Raw genomic sequence first — 21,815 nt, 5'->3', positions numbered from 1 at the left:
TGGTATCAGGAGGAACTGACATTAAGTATTAAAATATCAGACAGGCTCTTCATTGTAGAAAAGATATACAGGACTTCTTCTTCTGAAATACATCAAACTTACATCCAATCACAATCTTCTTCAGAACGTACACTGAGCTGCACATGTGCACACCCCGGTGTCAGGAATATTGACCTCTCATTGGTATGTACAGGAGTTTCACCACCAGAGCCGGCAATGAAGACAGCAGAAGAAGCCGCACCGAGGAGAAGCCGGGAGAAGATGTTGGTGTCGGGGGAGGGGGAGGGGTGGGACTCACAGACGTTCCATTGATGGAGGGGAAGTATCTGCAGACTTTAGTTCTGCTTCAATGTTAGAGAGAAACGCATGTTCTCTATTGGAAGAGATTGCTTCCATTGTACAACAGTCTGCAAAACCCCCCGGAGACTGCAAGAAAATCTTAAAGGCGACTGCTAGAGATTTCTCCATGGTTTTTTTTTACCTGAGCACTAGAGGGCGCACCACTCCATCCAATATACTGTATACACTCACCGGACACTTTATTAGGTACACCTGTTCAGTTGCTTGGTAACACAAATCGCTAATCAGCCAATCACATGGCACTATGGAGCAAAATCTCTGAGGAACGTTTCCAACACCTTGTTGTATCTATGCCACCAAGAATGAAGGCCAAAGGGGGTCCAACCCGGTACTAGCAAGGTGGACCTAATGTTTACTTACCTTATAGCTGGGTATAGTCTCTCTGTCCAGAGGCCGGGTCACATTAAGCCATCCAGTAGTCCTCTCAATGACAAAAGTCCCCTCAGGTGGAGAGTCGACCCCTTGGCCTGTCATGCTGTAGAACACAGAAAGTTCGTTTGCCCGGCTGGACTTGACCTAGAAGGAAGGAATATGGGAAATGGGAAGAACAATAAGCTTTCATAAAGGCATCAGAGTCCTAATTATTTATTTTATGGGTGGAATACAACAATAGATTTTCCCCATCATTTGTGTTAAGTTTGACCTAAATAACACTCCTCCGGCCAGCAGGGGGAGATTGAAGTCCAGAGAACTCATAGACCTCAATGTGGTCTATTGAATCTATCTATCACCTGGAACCTTGGGAGTGGTAGTTGGAGGCTGCAACCATGCATTGAACTAGGCAGTTTACTGAACTACAAATCCCACCAGACCCTGTGCGAGCGGGAGGAGAGAGTATTTATTGAATCGCCGGGGAAAGCCCGCTCTCTCGGCAGTCCATGCAGGAAGATCTGTTTATGCCGGTGGGGAAAACAAAGTAGGCCATGAAAGCCTGGCGATGGAGAGGAGATCGCTGGGGATCAGCAACTCTCAGTCTGGTCCATCTTGCAGGGTTGCCGCCGAGAGACCAGAGCATTCGCCAGACCCTCTGCTCCCACCATTCACAGCCAGACTGGAACCCACCCAAGGGGCCCCTTCCATCGCAAAAGCCTATCATCTCATTAGGGAGTTGGTGAGAGGACCGCCGGCCCATCTTGTACTGAAAGCAGGACAATCATTGTACCCAACCAACCCGCATCCATCTATAGGAATCTGGTCTTCTGTCACTTAAAGGGGTTGTAAAGTCTCATGGATTGTATTCTATATAGGAGGGTGAAAAACCTTCTGTGCTGCAGCTGCCCCCAGAGCCCCCCTCCCCCTTCTTACCTGAGCCCGTCCGTTCCAGCGATGTGCACAAGCCCAGCGACTCCAGCCGCTGTCTCCGTCCTCATTGGATAGAGCAAGTGGCTCCCCCTGCTGTCAATCAAATCCAGTAACACGGGAGTCGGGGGGTGGGACCGATTCAATAGACACAGCAGCAGGACTCGGGAGCGCACCCGCATGGGTGCCCCCATGGAAAGCGGCTCTCCTTGGGGGCACCCAGTGAAGAGGAGGAGCCAGGAGCACCGCCCGGGCACCCCAGAAGAGGAGAATCAGGCCGCTCTGTGTAAAACCCTTGCACAGAGCAGGTAAGTGTAGCAATAACTCTCGGTGGAGCTGCTGGTTTAAAGCGGGCTGTTACCGTCACCTTCCTTACCTTTATTTCACCAGAACCGGGTCTAGGGTCCCGTTGAGTTTACCATCAGACAATGTAGGCACCGGACACTTGAGTATCTTTTCCAATGCTTTAATAAACTTGAATTAAAGGAAATAGCAGGAAAGAGGTAGAAGGAAAATTGCAGGGAAGCTCAAATACCTTTTCTTAGTGTTCTTAGTGTAGCATTAGGGATTGAAAGCTTGTAGCTGAAAACACTCCCTCTGTAGAGTTGAATCTTTGCCCGCCCGGATAGGTTTCTCTCACTAACCTAGCAGTCAGTACGGAGCACGAACAAAAGTCTCTGCCACAGACTTGATTGGAACAGAACCCGTACGATCCTCTGCCACAGGATGTAATGGTTTACGATGAACAGTGAACACAGCACTAGAACCTTTAAGCCAACCCGGCAGTACTATGCGGTAGGATTACTTTAGGATACGTCCTCCAACCGAGTCACCAGGCCCCTCTCCAGACCAGCACTCTGCATGATCCTTCCATGACGGGTCCTCCCCTGGGATCTCCTCGGTTGTCCAGCTTCTTCACATAGGATAGACAGCTCAGGACCATTCCACTGCTGCTGTGGTAGGCCCCAGACAGGCTTCTGGGCCCACCCACACGCTGCAGCGACGTGGGCCTCCCGATCGGAGGACCACGAGGTAGCACTCTTAGCGCATACCTGTTGGCCAGGAGGGCCAGCAGGTGGACGGAAAAAAACCCCCCAAAGCATGGCGTCTGTCCCATAAATACCCTCTCCCAGAATGCAACTTGGAGGACCACCTCCACCGAGTTATCTCTGGGACAGAGGAGCACTCATACACTTCAACGTTTTGCCTTTCCAACAGCGGCTCATAGTAACAACGACACCCACAGGCACAGTGCGAAATTACATGCAACTCAGCCAAACTGGAACAGAGGCAAATCTGACTATGTATGAACAGATAACCCACTAAATTTACCTATCAGCAGTAGATTAAAAATCTACCAGCGCTACATAAGTATAACATGTTTGTTATTAAAAAAAAACAAAAAACCTTTCCAATCACTTTAAGCACATAGCGTTCCATTCCAGGGTTCCGGTCATATTACATCATTATTTCTTACCTTCAGCATTACTTCTATTCCTCCCTGCAATGAACGTAGCTGCACCTATTGTTGTTATCTTACTGCACGCATCGCTGAAGGTCTATCTTAGGTGCACCAATCCTCAGACGAAAAAGGGCCCCAACATAAGCCGGCAGAAGATCAACTTTGAGGACTGCATCTAATATTCACCTTACAGGTTTCCCTTATATCCCTCCATTTCATTATATATTGTTCAAACCTAACCACGCTCACCTCGTGAAATTTAGGCCACGCTCCTCAACCATTAGTGCATGTCGGCAGTAGAGCCCCGATATTGGTAGATCTACTGCTGCCCATCATTACACTTTGGATGGCATTGCCGGTGTTTATGCTGGTCTGGGTGGCCCATGTCTCTTATATTTAGCCCTCATGATTAGACACCTCTTATGCCAAACTATTGTATTTGGGTTTCAGCAATACCGGGTAATAATACAATCAGACTACCTCTGCTGACTGGTTTGGTTTCTGTTTTTGGTATAGCACTATCATTGGAGAATAAGGATTATTTGCTGTTTGCTTGTCTTTACACTCAACCTGGTTTGTCAGAGGGGCCGAGGCCCTTGGTAAGGTCGAGGCAAAGAACAGAGGATCTATCCCATCCAGTGGCTCCTATGGGGGTAGCCAGTGGCGGCTGGTGCTTCGTTTGAAAACCCCATTGAAATCCAATGCCTCCGGCACCCAGCATGTAGATTTAGGGGCCGGGCACATGGATAGGGGGGTGGCGCCCCTGCGCCCCTAATGAAGCGGCTGTCGCTCTGGGGGTAGCGCCACATAAACTTTGCTCTATCCTTGTGACCCATCTACTTTTATTTTTCTGATGGCCATGGATTGTAGGTAGGATTGCTCCTAAACTGTGACATCACTATATATCCAAAAGATTGTGGAAAAAAGTTTGTGGACTCCTTACAAATGTTATTTTTGCTGAATGGACACCAAATCTTGTGGAAAGCCTTCCCAGAAAGGTGGAGGTCGCTAAGTGCGGCTAACACCATATTATTGCTGATGCTTTTGGAAAGGGACATCCAACAAACTTATATAGGTATCGGGGTCATCTCTCCTCAAACTTTGGGCCATATGGTGTGCCAATCATGAACAATGTGGTGCAATGTCAGAAGAGAAGCATTGTATTGTATGCAGGAAGGAATTTCTTTTTAATGTTCTGCTCACCCGACACAGAAAGAAGACATGCTGAGCGCTCTGTGCTAATAACCAATGTGTGATGTATTCTGTACGGAAGGAGAAAGGTTGGTGTTGTAGGTACCTGAATGAGCCTTTTGGGAAATGGGCCTCTTTCATTTTCAGAGCAGTGAATTGGTGGGATGACCCAATCTCTCTTCTGCCTCCGAAGCTCATGTGATGGATGTGAATGTTCAGCCTGCAGAGGAGACACCAACAATTATCACAATCAGCAAAATAAAATACTTTATAACTAAAGATAAAAACTCCACCCAAAGATGACATTTATTTCATTTTGATTGAATGTAGGCGGGTCAATCATCTGCTTTCTTCTTATATCATCCCCAATGGAGCTCCCTACTCTCTGACCTGACAACCTTGAAATAAATGAACAGCCAACAGTGATAGTGGAGAGTCCTCTTTGAGATGTCCAGTCCTAGGAACTTGTTTCTGAAGTCTCTTAAACAAATTCTGTAAAACATTTTTTTCCCCAGTGAGGACTTCCATTAGGACAAATCGTGTCGTGTAGAGCTACAGCAGTGACGTCATCGCGCCTGCTGGGGTGTTAGGTGTGATCTGTGTGTTATGCTGTGTTACCATTTTTTATGTGAGTAGATGCCTAGTTTTAATAAACCCTTACTGTTATACTGCACCATCAGAGATCTCCTTCATTTTGCCTGATTTATTCTGATATGACCAATGGCTAGCCTGATCAATGTGAATGGCGGTGTAAGCGGTGTGAACCAGTAATGGAAATTGAGGCTACAAGGGAAAGCAATCCTGTATCCACCACTGTGAGTGCAGACCAGGGAAGGAGCTCGTCTCCAAACAACTGGGGAGCAAGGGATGGATCCCATGAAGCCACACATTGATGCAGACCCAATGGTATTGGAATGAATGGCAGTGACAGGAGCCCGGGCTGAGACTGACATTCATTCCAGTACCATTGGGTCTGCATTGATGGGCGGCTTCATGGGATCCATCCTTTGCTCTACAGGTGTAAGCGGTGTGCAGAGGTGGAGATAATGAGAGCATATTCTCCATCCAGAAGGTCGGAGTGTTGTTGTTCACCCATCCATTCCATCATGGAGCACTTGGTGTGTTAGGAAGTGACCATCCATCCATCTATTTTGGGATTTCTCCCTAAAACGCGGTAAGACCTCCTATACTCTGAAGTCTGAGGGTCTGGTAAGTGGTCTTGGTGTGTTGGTGTTCACAATGGTGAAGAGTTTGCTGATACATAGGATCACTTGGGATGTTTTCTTGGCGTACGGATACTTTATCTTCTTGTTCTCAGCACTTTATCTACAGATGAGCTTTATTGGACTTATATAAGGTGTTGGGAGTTTTCTATATAGTACATGATTTATTGATTGATTTGTGTATTCTTAATATATTTATTTTGCACTATATATGATTTGTGGCACATTCACTTTCATTTATTTATGGTAGCACAAGGTAATGGGTGAAATATTTCTCTAGTGTATCACATGCGGTGATATAGTGAGTGCCGCCACCATTCACAATTGATATATTTGCGCCGTTTTGTTTCAGTGACACTTTAGCGCAAACATTGTTGGTTTTATAAATTGTGTAAAACACGAGTAGTATTGGGTGTAATGAGGATGTAACCCCTTCATCACCATTGTTGCCCTAAATGTGACATACAGGATGGAATACCTTGACGGCTGCGGCCTCCAAGGTTTGTTTACAAGCCGACCTCATATGATCACCTCATCATGGCTGTTATATTGATCACATGATTGGGAAAAGTTCTGACTGATTCCGGACTGTTAGTGGAGTCCTCAGCTGTCAGAGACGGTGCGGTTTTATGGCTTTGAGCACGCTACTTGTATTTCCTCCCAGCTGTTAAATCTGGAATGTATATTCCCTTGGCATGGGGCACCGTACTGGGAAGGCTGATCTACAGATGGCAGATGCCAGCTGGTAAACCCTTTTGCTTTATTAGTATTATCAATTAGATATGAACTTCCATATGTTCTCATCTACTCACGTCATGGAACCCTTCAGCTACAGACAATGGGGGGCATCAGAGTTAATCCTAATCCCTAAATCCTCCATATTGATCTTTCGCTCCCACCTCTTCCCATGATTGGATGGATCCTCCACATAAAGCTGCACAAAGGAACCTGAGTACAAAGACTCAACACCCATCATGGGTCTTCTGACTTGGATTCCATGAGGGGACACATGTAGAAGTATCTCTGGACCTGCCGGTACTTCCTCTGTGTGGTTCTATGTGGACAGTCCAGCACCCCTCAGGGTGAGTTCACAGTAAAGGGTATATTGGGGTATAACTGAACCCGGGCCCCATTGCAGCTGCCCTGACTCTATGTACACCCCAACCCCACCGACATTGTACAGCTAAGGAAGAATATTTTCAGCATCAATAAGCCCCATTCAGTCTGGAACTTCCTCTACCAATGGTATTATTGGAGGTAGGAAGAGACATGGAAGGAAGACCCCCATCATTCATACAGCCTGACCTACCTGCCCCGTATATAGGAGGCTCACCTCTTTGTGGTGGGGGTGGCGTTTTCTCAGTATCACGGTGGTCTCAGTCAGCACATTCTTCCCCTCCAATGCCACAACACCCAACTCTTTGTGTCCATGAAGCTTCAGATGTTCCTTCACTACGATGGAGCCGTCAGCCTGAACTTCAAAGTGAGAGTCTTTGGATTCATAGCGTACCTTCGATTTCAGGCCGCAGGTAATGAAGTCCACTGAAAGATAAAAGAGGGGGGAGGTGTGAGCATTGAGGTCATCCCACCACCACACCATCCGTCACGTCTATTCAATTCTGTATCTTCTCTTCAAAATGTTCAATTCACTAAAATGAATATTGTGTAGAACTGGAATTTTATATCCAAAGCCAAAAACCTTTTTTTTTTTTACTTTTTGATAGAGAGGGTAAGGGTTAGACCTCTGTCAGGTTTTTATTGCCCTTTGTGCCCCCCCTCTAACCTGTATGTCACTGGGGCAGAGAGGTGAGGGGGGGACAACCAAATTATTATAAGTGTCACCAGAACAGGAATATAGAGGGGTCTCCAGGGGGACATCTGTTCTCTGGGGAGATTTCCTTCCATTTTCTTCATATCTCCAGGACAGGAAATGAAGAGAAATCTCCCCAACTGGACCAAAAAATCCAAAACAAACAAAAGAAAACCTTCTGATAGAGTTTAAGTAATTATTTCCTATGACCCTTTATTTTTCTGCAGCTGCAAACGGTTAGATGATTGTATATAGATTTCCTGTAGAGATGATATTGGAATACAATTGTATTATTACTATTTGTTACTATTTTGTTCCAGACCGGCATACTCTTACCCCAGAGGAAGATAGAAAATCCACTTGGGTTACCCTGCAGCTAATGAGATAAAAAGGAAGTAATTCCTAGCAGACTAGACACCGGGGAAAGAGGATGCACAATGGTTGTAGACAAAACATTATCCTTCCACACACAATACTGACCATCCAACACCACAAAGCACGTGTTCAGTTGTGTTATATTCAGATACCAGACTTATATTTTGCAGACTGTTCCCATACAGCTCAAGCAGCCCTGTATAATCCAAGGTTATGTACTAGAAAGTTTCCCCCATACAGAAAACTGGATAATGGACATTCTACATTGTAATTACCTTCAACACTGCATGCAGACTGTATTGGGGGTCATCTCCTCCAGAGATAAATTAGGTCAAATATAACATTTACAATGTAATTATTATACACCATATAGAGCCGCCTTTCCCAACCAGAGTTCTGCAGAACCCCAACATTCCTACAGAGGTTCCCAGGGAGTCCTTGAGCAACAGGCAATGTCTGCCTCTCAGATAAGTAACCACTTCGGCTGAAGAAGAAGCCGACCAGCATCGAAACGCGTCCCATGTCTACAGTGATCTCGGGGATTCCAGTCCGGGGTTGAACACTTATTACAGTTGCACTGACAGCGGCTTCCTCCATCTTCAGCGCGCTTCATCCACAGCCAGTGGCCAAGGCTGGTGGTTCTCTGGCTGCCCCTTGGACATTTCTGGCTCCCGTCACCATTATGCCATGCTCCACACATGCGTACTTTTGTGAGTGCATTTTTTATCTTTCGATAAATTGTCATTTATTTTTTAATGCTACACTATGGGGCTGCATTGTTGTTTCTTTTGTTTTCTTACAGTTTATTCTTCATTATGAGTAAAGGCATTTTTAACAAGTTTAACAACTGTCAGTGAATATTCACTACTACTGGGAGACCGAAATCCCTGGTCCTTTAATTCCTGTATGGCCACTTCATAGCCTTCTCATTCACTGATAACATTCAATGAAGAAGGTGAACAAATCTTCAAGAATGTAAACCATCCACCTGAAGAGGTTATAGAGCCCACCCAGTCAGCCATCCTCCTGATAGCCGTCTACGGCCTTCCAACAAGGATAACAAAAGATAGAAGGATAACCGCCCTGGAATTATCTGTGTCACAGGAGCTTCCCACCACTCCATCTGGATTATGATAAAAACCAAAGTGAAACCATGAGCGGTACTCTTACCTTTTCCCACCACCGTGCCGGGGTCCAGAGATCGGGGCACCGAGAAATGGTATTCCTTATCAGCAAAACCATAGCGACAAATGTCCCAGTCTGATAATCCTCCCATAATCTGTGGCAAGGCAAAAGAAAGCACTGGTTGGTCTACAGAAGAGAACTTTAATCATTAGATAGTTACATAGAAGGTGAGGTTGAAAAAAGACACAAGTCCATCAAGTCCAACCTATGTGTGTGATTATATGTCAGTATTACATTATATATCCCTGTATGTTGTGGTCATTCAAGTGATTATTTCTTGAAGCTATCGATGCTCCCCGCTGAGACCACCGCCTGTGGAAGGGAATTTCACATCCTTGCCGCTCTTACAGTAAAGAACCCTCTACGTAGTTTAAGGTTAAACCTCTTTTCTTCTAATTTTAATGAGTGGCCACGAGTCTTATTAAACTCTCTTCTGCGAAAAAGTTTTCTCCCTATTGTGGGGTCACCAGTCTGGTATTTATATATTGTGGGGTCACCAGTCCGGTATTTGTATATTGTGGGGTCACCAGTCCGGTATTTGTATATTGTGGGGTCACCAGTCCGGTATTTATACATTGTGGGGTCACCAGTCCGGTATTTATATATTGTGGGGTCACCAGTCCGGTATTTATATATTGTGGGGTCACCAGTCCGGTATTTATATATTGTGGGGTCCCCAGTCCGGTATTTGTATATTGTGGGGTCACCAGTCCGGTATTTATATATTGTGGGGTCACCAGTCCGGTATTTGTATATTGTGGGGTCACCAGTCCGGTATTTGTATATTGTGGGGTCACCATTCCGGTATTTATACATTGTGGGGTCACCAGTCCGGTATTTGTATATTGTGGGGTCACCAGTCCGGTATTTGTATATTGTGGGGTCACCAGTCCGGTATTTATATATTGTGGGGTCACCAGTCCGGTATTTATATATTGTGGGGTCACCAGTCCGGTATTTGTATATTGTGGGGTCACCAGTCCGGTATTTATACAATGAAATCATATCCCCTCTCAAGCGTCTCTTCTCCAGAGAGAATAAGTTCAGAGCTCACAACCTTTCCTCATAACTAAGATCCTCCAGACCCTTTATTATCTTTGTTGCCCTTCTTTGTAGTCGCTCCATTTCCAGTACATCCTTCCTGAGGACTGGTGCCCAGAACTGGACCGCATACTCCAGGTGCGGCTGGACCAGAGTCTTGTAGAGCGGGAGAATTATCGTTTTATCTCTGGAGTTGATCCCCTTTTAATGCCAATATTCTGTTTGCTTTGTTAGCAGCAGCTTGGCATTGCATGTCATTGCTGAGCCTATCATCTACTAGGACCCCCAGGTCCTTTTCCATCCTAGATCCCCCCAGAGGTTCTCCCCCCAGTCTATAGATTGCATTCAGATTTTTGCCACCCAAATGCATTATTTTACATTTTTCTACATTGAACCTCATTTGCCATGTAGTTGCCACCCCATTAATTTGTTCAGATCTTTTTGCAAGGTTTCCACATCCTGCGGAGAAGTTATTGCCCTGCTTAGCTTAGTATCGTCTGCAAATACAGAGATTGAACTGTTTATCCCATCCTCCAGATCATTTATGAACAAATTAAATAGGATTGGTCCCAGCACAGAACCCTGGGGGACCCCACTACCCACCCCTGACCATTCTGAGTACTCCCCATTTATCACCACCCTCTGAACTCGCCCTTGTAGCCAGTTTTCAATCCATGTACTCACCCTATGGTCCATGCCAACGCACTTTATTCTGTACAGTAAACGTTTATGGGGAACTGTGTCAAATGCTTTTGTAAAATCCAGATACACCACGTCTACGGGCCTTCCTTTATCTAGATGGCAACTCACCTCCTCATAGAAGGTTGTTCATGGAGGGTATCTAACGAAACATCTGGGGGGTATCTAGCCACACCAATGCCACAGAGACGTGACATCCTCCTACAATGTTAAAGGAAATGTATAATGGTTTTGTACATAATTTCTTTCTGGAAGGCGGCGTGCATCCTGCCTATCTGGGCCAGAGACAATGAGTGGGAGCCTCTTGCTGAAGAAATGCAAAGTATGCTTCTCCCTTGAATAAGACTTGGGGTGATAAAGTCTCAGATCATTTTGTAGATTTTAGCCTTGAGGGGTTGTATTTAAGTTAAGCGGAGAAGAGGACAGTGTCTTCAGGTGGCTTGTACTTTGTTCATGCTCTCTATACTGAATCATAAGGGAGGTAGAAGGCAGAGGCATAAATGAAGGCATTAAAAGACCAGCTAGCAGTTACTTTGGAATGTGTTCGTTCAACTGCTGGTCAGGCTGTGGATTTCCTGACCGGCAGCTGCACATTCTTACGCTGCCTATGATTGGCGGTGTGCAGTGCCAGCTTCCTGGCAGGTTCGATCTGAACACGCCCAAGCTCATCACTACTAAGCATAGGAAAAGGCAACATGATAGAGAGGATATGACAGATGGGGAGGTACATTACCGCAACCCCCGAGATGTGGAATTTGAAGAAGTAGGGGAGTTTACACAAACTGAACTCCATGATCTGGCAAAACAATACAAACAGAATCCTGGGGAACCCCTATTGAGTTGGCTCCTACGTTTGTGGGATGAAGGATAGCGGACAGTGTTGTTTTGTCAGGTAAGGGAGCAGTGGCTATGGGAGTGTTAACCCATGATGCACAATTGCGTCAAGCCATGCAAAATGCCAGAGAGTTTACTGTGAATTTTTCACTGTTGGACCTTGTGAGACATGGGATAGTCCAAGTATACGCTAGTCCTAGATCTGGAAAATACCTACTCATGGAAAACGATCAAAGAAGGTATTTCCCAGGTACACGACATAGGCTGCAGAACCGGAATAAATACGTTTCCAGAATGGATGGGTCCAGAAATGGAACCCTTTACATCTGCTCTGCACTCTAAGCTAATGAACTCTGCGCCATTCAATCTCAGGGCTCCTTTATTGTCCTTGTTGGGAGGCCTTGGAATAAATAGCATTATTCATGAAGCCACTACCCTCTCAAGCCAGTTGGGAGAACTAGAGGAGACTAAAACAAAACCTGTTAGGGCAGTCGATAAGGTCAAGGCCAGACAGGAAGAAAACAAGCAGAAAAGAACAGAGAAGAAAGGGAATGTGGGAGAGAAGACAGGAGGTGAAGAGAAAACCAGGCTAATTATCTCTAGGAAACAAAAGTGGGTGGACCTAATAAAAGCAGGAGAACCTAAAGGAGGAGATAGATGGGATTCCTACTGCAGAATTGCTTAAGAGGTGGAAACAGTTAGTGGGGAAAACTGACAGGGTTAGGAACACTACCCCTAGTTAAGTCCTAGATATGCCCCAGTTGCTCCTTTCCCTTCCCCTGATCTCTCTGTCAAAATCAATGGCACAACTATAAGCCCATCCCCCGCAGGCCAAGGTTCTAGGTGTAGTCCTGGACTCTGAACTCTCCTTTAAGCACCACATCCAATCACTGTCCAAATCTTGCCGCCTCAACCTCCACAACATCTCCAAAATACGCCCCTTTCTAACCAATGACACAACAAAGCTGGTCATCTCTCACCTCGACTACTGCAACTCCCTCCTCATTGGCTTGCCTCTACATAGGCTCCTCCCCCCTTCAATCCATCATGAATGCTGCTGCCAGACTCATCCACCTTACCAATCGCTCTGTGTCTGCTACTCCTCTCTGTCAATCCCTCCACTGGCTTCCGCTCACCCAACTAATTACATTCAAAATACTAACAACTACTTAAAAGCCATCCACAATTTAGCCCCAGCTACATCACTGACCTCGTCTCTAAATACCAACCTACCCGTTCTCTTCGTTCCTCTCAAGACCTCCTGCTCTCTACTTCCCTCGTCACCTCCTCCTATGCTCGCCTGCAGGACTTTTCCAAAGCCTCTCCAATCCTATGGAATGCCTTACCCCAATCTGCCCACTCATTTTCTCCATCAGCTCACCCCCACAGTTATTACCTTTTGTTCCACTTGACCCTCCCTAGATTGTAAGCTCTAACGAGCAGGGCCCTCTGATTCCTTCTGTATTAATTTGTATTGTAAATGTAATGTCTGCCCCCATGTTGTAAAGCGCTGAGCAAACTGTTGGCTCTATATAAATCCTGTATAATAATAATATAAATGAAACAGAACAGACCCCTCCTGTTAGCCCCAAACCAGTTCCCAAAACTGCACATGAACCCAAACCCAAATCCTTTTATCCTGGGGAGGAGTTAGAGAGATTCAGAAAAGGGGATTGTGAGGTTCCTTATCATCTATGAAGGGAAGGTGGGCCTCCTATAATAGCGGTAAGGACAACAGGAGACGGACGCCCATATCCACCTGTCACTGTATGGTGGGGGAAGTCATCTTCACCTACACATCTGATGGCTTTAGTTGATACTGGAGCTGAAGTTACACTTTTGCAAGGAAATCCTTCCCATTACAAACTGATTTATGTAGAAGGTTTGGGAGGACAAACCATACCAGCAGTTAGGACATGGGTGAAAATAGCTATTGGCAAGGGACCAGGATTTTTGACAAAAAAAGTTACCCAAATATATTCTTGGGATGGATGTACTTCAAGGTCAGTCTATTCAGACTGAATGGGGTACATTCACATTCGGGTATCCTGATAAAGTGTATCTGGTTAGGGCGGTGAAGGTTGCGGTCAGAGGTCATGCGAAATGGACCCCTGTCTTCATTCCTCCACCAGAGAAGCCAGTAGGTCTCAAGCAGTACAGACTTCCTGGAGGCAACAAAAGAGAGACTATTCAAGAACTGTTGAGAGTAGGGATCCTGATACCTACTGTAAGTCCTTTCTCGTCTCCGGTGTTCCCAGTAAAGAAACCTGATGGGACATATAGAATGACTGTGGATTACAGAGGTCCAAACAAAGTTGCACCTCCATTGAAGTCAGCTGTACCTTATTTGATCTCCATCATTGAGAAAATTGCTAAAGTGGCAGGAAAATACCATACTGTGATAGACCTTGCTAATGCCTTCTTTTTTATTTTGATAGACCTAGAGTGTCAGGGCCAGTTTGCCTTTGTATGGGATGGCTACCAGTACACTTTCACCATACTTCAAGAAGAGATGTCCATTCTCCAACAATTTGTCATGGACTGATTGCCCGAGATTTGAGTACCCTCAATTTGAAAGTCGCGGTGTTTCACTACATCGAGGACATCATGATCTCTAGAACAAAAGAAGATGTAACTGAAGCAATGCACCTACTGATACAGCATATGGAGAACAGAGGGTGAGCTGTCAGAGACAAAGTCCAATGACCTGCCACAGAGCTGAAATTCCTGGGAATGATGTGGACTGGGCCCCAGGGGAAAATATTAAAGACAGTTGTGCAAACTATCCAGGCACTATCGCCCCCTACTGCCAAAAAAGGAGGCACAGAAGTTCATTGGAGTTGTGGGATTCTGAAGATCGTTCATCCCACATCTTGGACTGATCCTGAGGCCTATATACAATGTCACCAGGAAAAAGACTGAGTTCTCATGGGGTTCAGAGCAGCAGACAGCATTCCTTGCTGCTAAAGAAGCCATTTTGCAGCATCAGAGATTGGGACCCGTGAGACAAGGAGTGCCATTTCAGCTGGATGTAGTGGAGCAGGATGGTACTATTTCTTGGAGTCTGTGGCAGCCAAACGAAAGACGGAGAGCAATACCCCTTGGATTTTGGTCCAAGCAACTGACAGGGGCACAGAAGAGCTACATGCCCCTAGAGCAGTACCTGTTAGGGGCCTACACAGCACTTCAACACATAGAGACCATTAAAGTAGAGACACAGTCACCATCCATATTGACAATAGCAGGATGAGTGAGAGATAATGGACTGACCACTAGGGTAATTGTAGCCCAGAACCAGACATTGATGAAATGGAACTTTGAAGAAAGAAGGGGTATTGCAGCTGGGGATGTCAGAGACATTTCAAAACAGTTGGTGGGGCTTGTTATTTTTACCAGCACCCAGCCAGAAGAAGATATTCCTTTGCTGCAGTCATCCCCCATTCAAGAGGCTTCACCCTTTGAGTCTCTGTCAGAAGATATTAAAGGGTCAGCTGGGTTCACTGATGGTTCAGCCATAGTCACCTCATTTGGTTGTCAATGGACAGCAGCAGCCTACAACCCAAGTACAGACACAGTTCTGCAGGAGACCAGAATTGGAGGGTACAGTCAGTATGTAGAGTTGGAAGCTGTAGTGATGACTCTTCAGGAGGATCCTTCTTCCCATATTACTATCTACACTGACAGCTGAGCAGTCTTTAAAGGACTGACAACTTGGATGCCCACGTGGAAGTCCACTAAATGGATGATTCATGGAAAGGTGGTGTGGGGAGGCAAGGAAGTCTGGGACTACATATGGAAGGAAGCTCATTCCCGCACCATAAAAGTGGGGCATGTAGACACACATGTGCCCCTGGTCCCAGACTTCGACAACTATAACAGATTGGCAGAAGAAATTGCCAAGGTGAATGCAGTTGTGCCAATTGATCCTATCTTGATGAACCTGGCCAAATGGGCCCACAAACAATCCAGACATTTGAGGCAGAAAGCGACATATAAATGGGCACAGCAGAGAGGATTGCCTATATCCATGGACATGATAAAGACTGTAATAGGGAACTGTACAGTGTGTGGAGAATTGAGACAATGGCCATTGTAAAAGTACTCCACCAGGTTGATTAAGAAGGGTAAGAGGCCTGCAGAGATTTGGCAGAGTGACTTCATTGGCACCCTGCCTCGGGGAAACAATGGACTGAGGTATTGTTGCGATGCGGTGGACACGCTCCAGAAACTTGTCGTGGCATATGGCTGTCCCAAACAAGTTCAAAGTGATAACGGCTCACACTTCACCAGATCAACAGTCCGACAGTGGGCCAAAGATTCTGGAGTGTACTAGATATGCCACATCCCATACCATCCACAGGCAGCTGGTTTGATTGAAAGATACAACTGGCCATTGAAGGAGCAGATGCACAAACTTACATACATACACTAATGGGGTGGGATTGGGTCCTCACAAGGCAATAATACTGTTAAATGCTAGGCCAATAGCCAAAAGCACATCATATGAGAGGATGGTGGGGGCTGGGGCACAGATTCCACATATGGAGTGCAGAGTTCAGTATTTACGTAAGGTTCCTGAAAGAACAGGCTCAACAGGTACCAAGTTACTGCTTCCTATGATATAGAATCCAAGAGTGACATGTCTGAAGCTGAAGCCTATCTAGGAATGAGAGGGAATTTGGCAGGAAGGTTTGAAGTTATATTTGTAGATGAGTGGCTGGTACTCTCACTGGTTAGTGGATACTGCTCAGCAAGAGTGGAAAGTGAGGCTCTAAAAAAATCAAACCTTCCAAAATAGATAGCAATGATCTTCTGGGTAATATCAGTATATCTCCTCTCCTCCCTATCGATGTTCTTTGGGAGTGTCAGAAGTGGATACAGGCAGGAGGCAAAGTGTTGGTCAGAGATCCAGGCAAGAAGCCAGTTAGAGGAGAGATTGTAGCTGGGCCAGGGTCTATGGTTAATGTATTATTAGAAGGAACAGATAATCCATTTTGTTTCTCGCTCAATAGACTGTCTCTGATTTGAACTACAGGAAAACCAGAGAAAATTGGCTTCATGATAGAGACCGCAAGAGCTGTGGAGAGCAAGCCCCTAGATGTGTTACAAACCTGGACTTGGTTTTAACTGACTTTCTAAATAACTTTTGCAAAAGATTGATACACCTTCTCAGTGGCAGAAATATGGGAGGGGGGTTGCATTCAAGGCAAATTAATGTTTCGGATGAGTTTTGTTAGTAATTACGTGATTTTCTGTGTGGAGGCTGAGAGAAAAATCAAGGGCGGAATGTGTTGCATTTGATATAAATGTAGCAGGTGTCAAGCCGGAGCAATTTACACAGGCTTTTTTAAAACAGGGAGAATTTGCCTGCCATCTCCTGTGGGTGATCACCCCCCTTCCTCTCCTCCCACACTCACACAACTGCTCATCCTGCACCCTTCCATGTGCCCCTGTTGTTAGGAAGAAGAAAGCCAATAAAAAGGCACAGTTACAGCAGCCAATGGGGGTGGGGGACTTTAACAAGCTGCAGGAAGCAGCTGCTGCAAAGGATTCTGGGATATATAGTCCCTATCTAAAAAGGCCCCATAGCTTTCTATTGGGACAGAAATACAAATCCCAGAATGCTCTGCTGGCAAGAAAATAAAGGCTCCATCTTGCTTATCAAAGGAGACTCAGAACCATGAGGGAGTGAGAGAGATCCGACCTGGAGGAGAGGTGCTGTCTCTCAGATGATCTTCCTGCACGATTCAGGCCTCCACCGTCAGTTGGGACTTCCAGCCTGAGAGAAGGGGATCCCAGGTGTATATCGAGGCACACCTACACCAACGGTGAATCGTTCCAGTGTGAGGTGACCAGTCGGGTTGCCAAGAGAGCCTGTCTGTTCCGGAACGTTCGTTTGGGCCTTGATTGTAGGATTTGGTGAGAGGGCATTTTTGCCCATCTGCAGGGAACAGAGACACTGCACTACATAAGCAGTTATTTGAACACTGTATACAGACATCATCGCTGGTAGTCATCTTGCTGACACTTGTAGTACCACAGGGATAAAGGATAAGGCCATCCATTTCGGGGACACTGTATACAGACATCATTGTCCTCTCACCTTGTTGAACAAAACCCTGCCTGTTTCACTTGATAATCTCAGCCAGTTGTGTTGTTTGGCCCTGCCACTCAGGAGTTTAAGTGCACCAACGAAAGTGGCTAGCTAAAGACACCAAAGCTTATCTTTGCTTCAGAAGGAGTGAAGATACTAGTGCCATATGGATCCGCACACACATATTCAGGGCTCAGCATATGCATTGGGTGTGTGGGACAGTTTATCTAGGAAGTTAAGCCATTACTTGCTGACTTGTATAGAGTGATTAAGTTGGACCTGTGGTGTCAGGGGACAGGAGAGAGAGGCCTAACAAAGGGAGTCATTCCTCGGCTCTCCTCCTGCCTGGACTCATCAAGCTAACCCGAGTAAAGGTAACCAATCCAATATAAAGTGTCATATTGTGCTTTATTTGCCATTTAAGTGTGCCTCTGCTCTTGGGGACATTCTCAGGTTTGGAATCCCGGGAGAGCAGTTTGAATATAGGATGGAGAGCTCCTAAATCTCAGTTATTGATCTCTAGTTTCATCGAGAAAGGCCCAAAGTGGCCAAACGCTGCGATAAAAAATAACATCTAAACAAGAATGAATCAATTGAAGGCGAGACAATAGAAGCAGCTTGCACCAAGAGTCTGCAATACAAAACCCAAAATCATGTAGTATATAAATAGTGCAGAGCTAAATAAATTAATAAAAGTGAAAACAAGACTGAAAAAAGAAAACTAATGCAAGCATATGTGAAGGTTAAATCAATAAGTGAAGTGAAACGTATTCAGAAAAACAGCACTAATATACATATAAATAACAGTGATATAAGATGACCCATCTACTGATGAAGGCCAATGAGATGCCAACACACGTTTAGAGGGGAGGAGCTGAATCTGTGAAGCATCATTTTGAGTGACATCGCCATCCTAAGTGGAGCAGCCTCTCAGGAGTTCCTGTTATCACAACCTTGAATCGTTCCTATGGTTTTGGGAGACCCATTTCCCGTGGCTTGGTGAGACCAACTTTTTGGTCTGTATAGCTGGTAAGGAGCCAATCTATTTCACTTTGGGTGTTCCGGTCTCCATTAGATTAAGGGACTTTTTCTTTCATCACAGTGCTCATTGTAGAACTCGCCTTATTGAAGTTTCTCCTGCAATGCTATTGGGACTTTATATTCACTAATTTTACTACGTATAAGTATTTCTCACTTGGGATTATCATATTTAAAATTTATTTTGAATTTACTCATTTGTGCATCTTATATCACTGTTATTTATATGTATATTAGTGCTGTTTTCCTGAACACGTTTCACTTCACTTAATGATTTAACCTTCACATATGCTTGCATTCGTTTTCTTTTTTCAGTCTTGTTTTCACTTTTATTAATTTATTTAGCACTGCAATATTTATATACTATTGATCTCTAGTTGATTATTTGAAGATATATTGTTACTGTCTGTTATTTGTCCACAGAAGTATTGCAATAAAGACAATTTCTGTGTTTTATCATAACGTGTGTGTTTCTCATTGGTCCATGCACTTACACTATTGCCAGGTGTACCAGAGGGGTCTCTGAGGCTGTTATTGGGGTTGAGAGGCAAAGTAACGGACTGAACATACTTAAGCAGCCCTTACGGGGGTATCACTATATAAATATATGTCTATTTTATCATTTTTATTCTCAGACTTTACTGTACATGGAAGAACCGGTTTAGTAGTTTGTCTTAGAAATAGAAATCAGGCTACTTTTGCATGTTTAAGTGGATTTCTCATAGAGATGCCTTTGTAAAAATGACACAAGCTGTCCTCAATGAGAACTTAGATACCATTGTTGTATGTTGGGCTATGTAACGGAAATGTTAATCAATGGTTAACAATAGCTTGACCTTCTGACATATATGACCTATGGCATGTATGATAACAGTCATGCAAATATGACATACTTACTACATATTAATACAACATGTTTAGCTTTGGAGCCAGTAAAGAGTTTAACGCTTGACATGCACATGTAGTTTTCTCTCATTTATCCCCATTGGCTGAACAAAAGTAATCGATTGATCACAACAGCTCTGATTGCCTGAATACCCAAACATGGACTACTTCTGATAGGATGAAGTCTCTCTGCAATCGACAATATTCCACCTGGCACAATCGTTAATTTAATTTAATTTTGTTGAGCCAGATAGTGCCAACAGGGCCACCTAAGACTTGTTGTAGACGTATAGAATTGGGGAATTTCCAAACAGCTTACTCTTGGTTGTGAACAAGCACAAGTGATCCGTGTGAACCCGGTCTACCAATCTTCCTATAACCTCCCGTCTACGTCCTTTGGCACCTTGACAATAAAGTAACTATTCTACAGAAGTTCTTCCTTCCATGGGTTGCGACCAATTTTCTTTTTCTTCAATATCTTACTCTAACATGCAGCCTTTTTTACACAATGCGAAGGATTAACCCCTTAGGTTCCACAGTGAGTATAACAAGCATGCTTTACTGCATACACAGACTGCTTTTACTGTTGTAGGTTTAGGTGACCATAGGGCAGTAGTTAATATAGAGAAGGGTAGGTGTCCATAAGGCCATAGCTAAAACAGGGCAGGTGTCCACAGGACCATAGGTAATATTTTGTATGGTTGGGGTCCAAAGGGCCGTAACTAATACAGAGAACAGTAGTTGTTCAAAGAGCAGTAACTAAGTAATAAGTAATATAAAGAAGGGTAGGTGTCCATAACATAATAGCCCAATATAGAGAAAGGTACAGGGCAGTTTCTAATATAGAAGGTACACAGGACAATAGGTAAGATTTTCAGAGTAGGAGTCCATGGGTAGTAGCTAATACAGAGAACAGTAGATATTCAAAGAGCAGTTACTAACATGAAGTAGGGTAGGTGTACACAGGGATATAACTTACAGAGTTGGGAAGGTGTCCCTATGATGGTAGATAACATTTAGTGGGGTGTCCAAAAAGCAAGCAGCTAATGGTAGGGTAGGTTTCCATAGGGCACTAGGTAATATAGAGAAGGGGAGATATCAGAAGAAAGTAGCTATAAGTTGAGTAAGAGTTCATAGGACAATAACTAACACAGAGTAGGTGTCCATAGGACAGTAGATAATCTTTAGTAAAGTAGGTATTCACAGGGCAGTAGATAATACAGAGGTGGGCAGTAATGTGTCCAAAAGCGAAGTAGCTAATAGTAGAGTAGATTCCAAAAGGGCAGTAGGTAATACAGAGAAGGGTAGGTGTCCATAGGTTGCATGTATTATAGAAAAGAGAAGGTTTTCATAGGGCAGTAGGTAATATAGAGAAGGGTAGTTGTCCATAGGGCAGTAGGTAGTATAAAGAAGGGTAGGTGTCCAAAGGGCAATAGTTAATATAGAGAAGGGTAGGTGCCCATGGGGCAGTAGGTAATATAGAGCAGGGTAGTTGTCCATGGGGCAGTAGGTAATATAGAGAAGGGTAGTTGTCCATGGGGCAGTAGGTAATATATGGAAAAAGGTAGGTGCCCATGGGGCAGTAGGTAATATAGAGAAGGGTAGTTGTCCATGGGGCAGTAGATAATAGAGAAGGGTAGGTGACCATAGGGCAATAGGTAGTATAAAGAAGGGTAGGTGTCCAGAGGGCAATAGTTAATATAGAGAAGGGTAGGTGCCCATAGGGCAGTAGGAAACAGTTGAGTAGGTACTGAAGGTGTCCACAAGGTAAGGTGTTCCTAGGATTGTAGTTTGGTGTCCGGACAATATTATGTGTCCAGGGGACACCGGCTGTGTGTGGCCCATTGGTTGGTTTTCATTCTGCAGAACTTTGATGGGATATTCAGCGTCCTCCCTGCTCGGGGTCACCACTCACCTGCAGCAGGAGGCAGATCAGCAGAGCTTCCAGGCAGCTCCTCTTCTTCATTGGTGGGCTCTGGTTGGTGTCAGTCCTGTACAAAGTCCTGAGTGATTTAACGTCTCCTCTGCCTGTCCTTGCACTCTCTCCTCTGTGGTGGGCGTGGCATCCCCAGGTAAAGAATAAGAGGTGACTACCGGGTACCTGAGGCTGCAGCTTAGTCACCCCGGGGAGTCTCCCTCCTCTGGAGAAGAGAGGTGAAATATGACACTATCAGAGGGTCATTCGGGACTAGGATGGACCAGTCTTAAAAATCAGAGATCTGTTTTCAGGAGAATCATCACAATGATCGTCCATTAATACAAAAAACTGGTAGCGACCAGATCGGATCACCGACACCGAGATGTGCCGAATATTCTGTG

The 21,815-nt window shown here is 44.9% G+C and overlaps 1 protein-coding gene across 1 annotated transcript in view; it reads right to left on the bottom strand.

Annotated features, from left to right (window-relative positions):
• LOC141112874 (cadherin-1-like) overlaps positions 1-21,815 on the bottom strand; it is a 75,880-nt gene extending 54,065 nt beyond the window's left edge. The window contains exons 1-5 of the mRNA XM_073605977.1: positions 21,412-21,815; positions 8,891-8,999; positions 6,869-7,077; positions 4,419-4,532; positions 721-876 (exon numbers count right to left, since the gene is read on the bottom strand). Coding sequence (XP_073462078.1) covers positions 721-876; positions 4,419-4,532; positions 6,869-7,077; positions 8,891-8,999; positions 21,412-21,462 — 639 coding nt within the window. The 5' untranslated portion in view covers positions 21,463-21,815. The remainder of the gene's footprint in view (positions 1-720; positions 877-4,418; positions 4,533-6,868; positions 7,078-8,890; positions 9,000-21,411) is intronic.

The sequence above is a fragment of the Aquarana catesbeiana genome, linkage group LG11, assembly GCF_042186555.1.
Source record: "Aquarana catesbeiana isolate 2022-GZ linkage group LG11, ASM4218655v1, whole genome shotgun sequence".
Taxonomy (NCBI): domain Eukaryota; kingdom Metazoa; phylum Chordata; class Amphibia; order Anura; family Ranidae; genus Aquarana; species Aquarana catesbeiana.
This window is presented reverse-complemented; position numbering and strand designations above follow the sequence as displayed.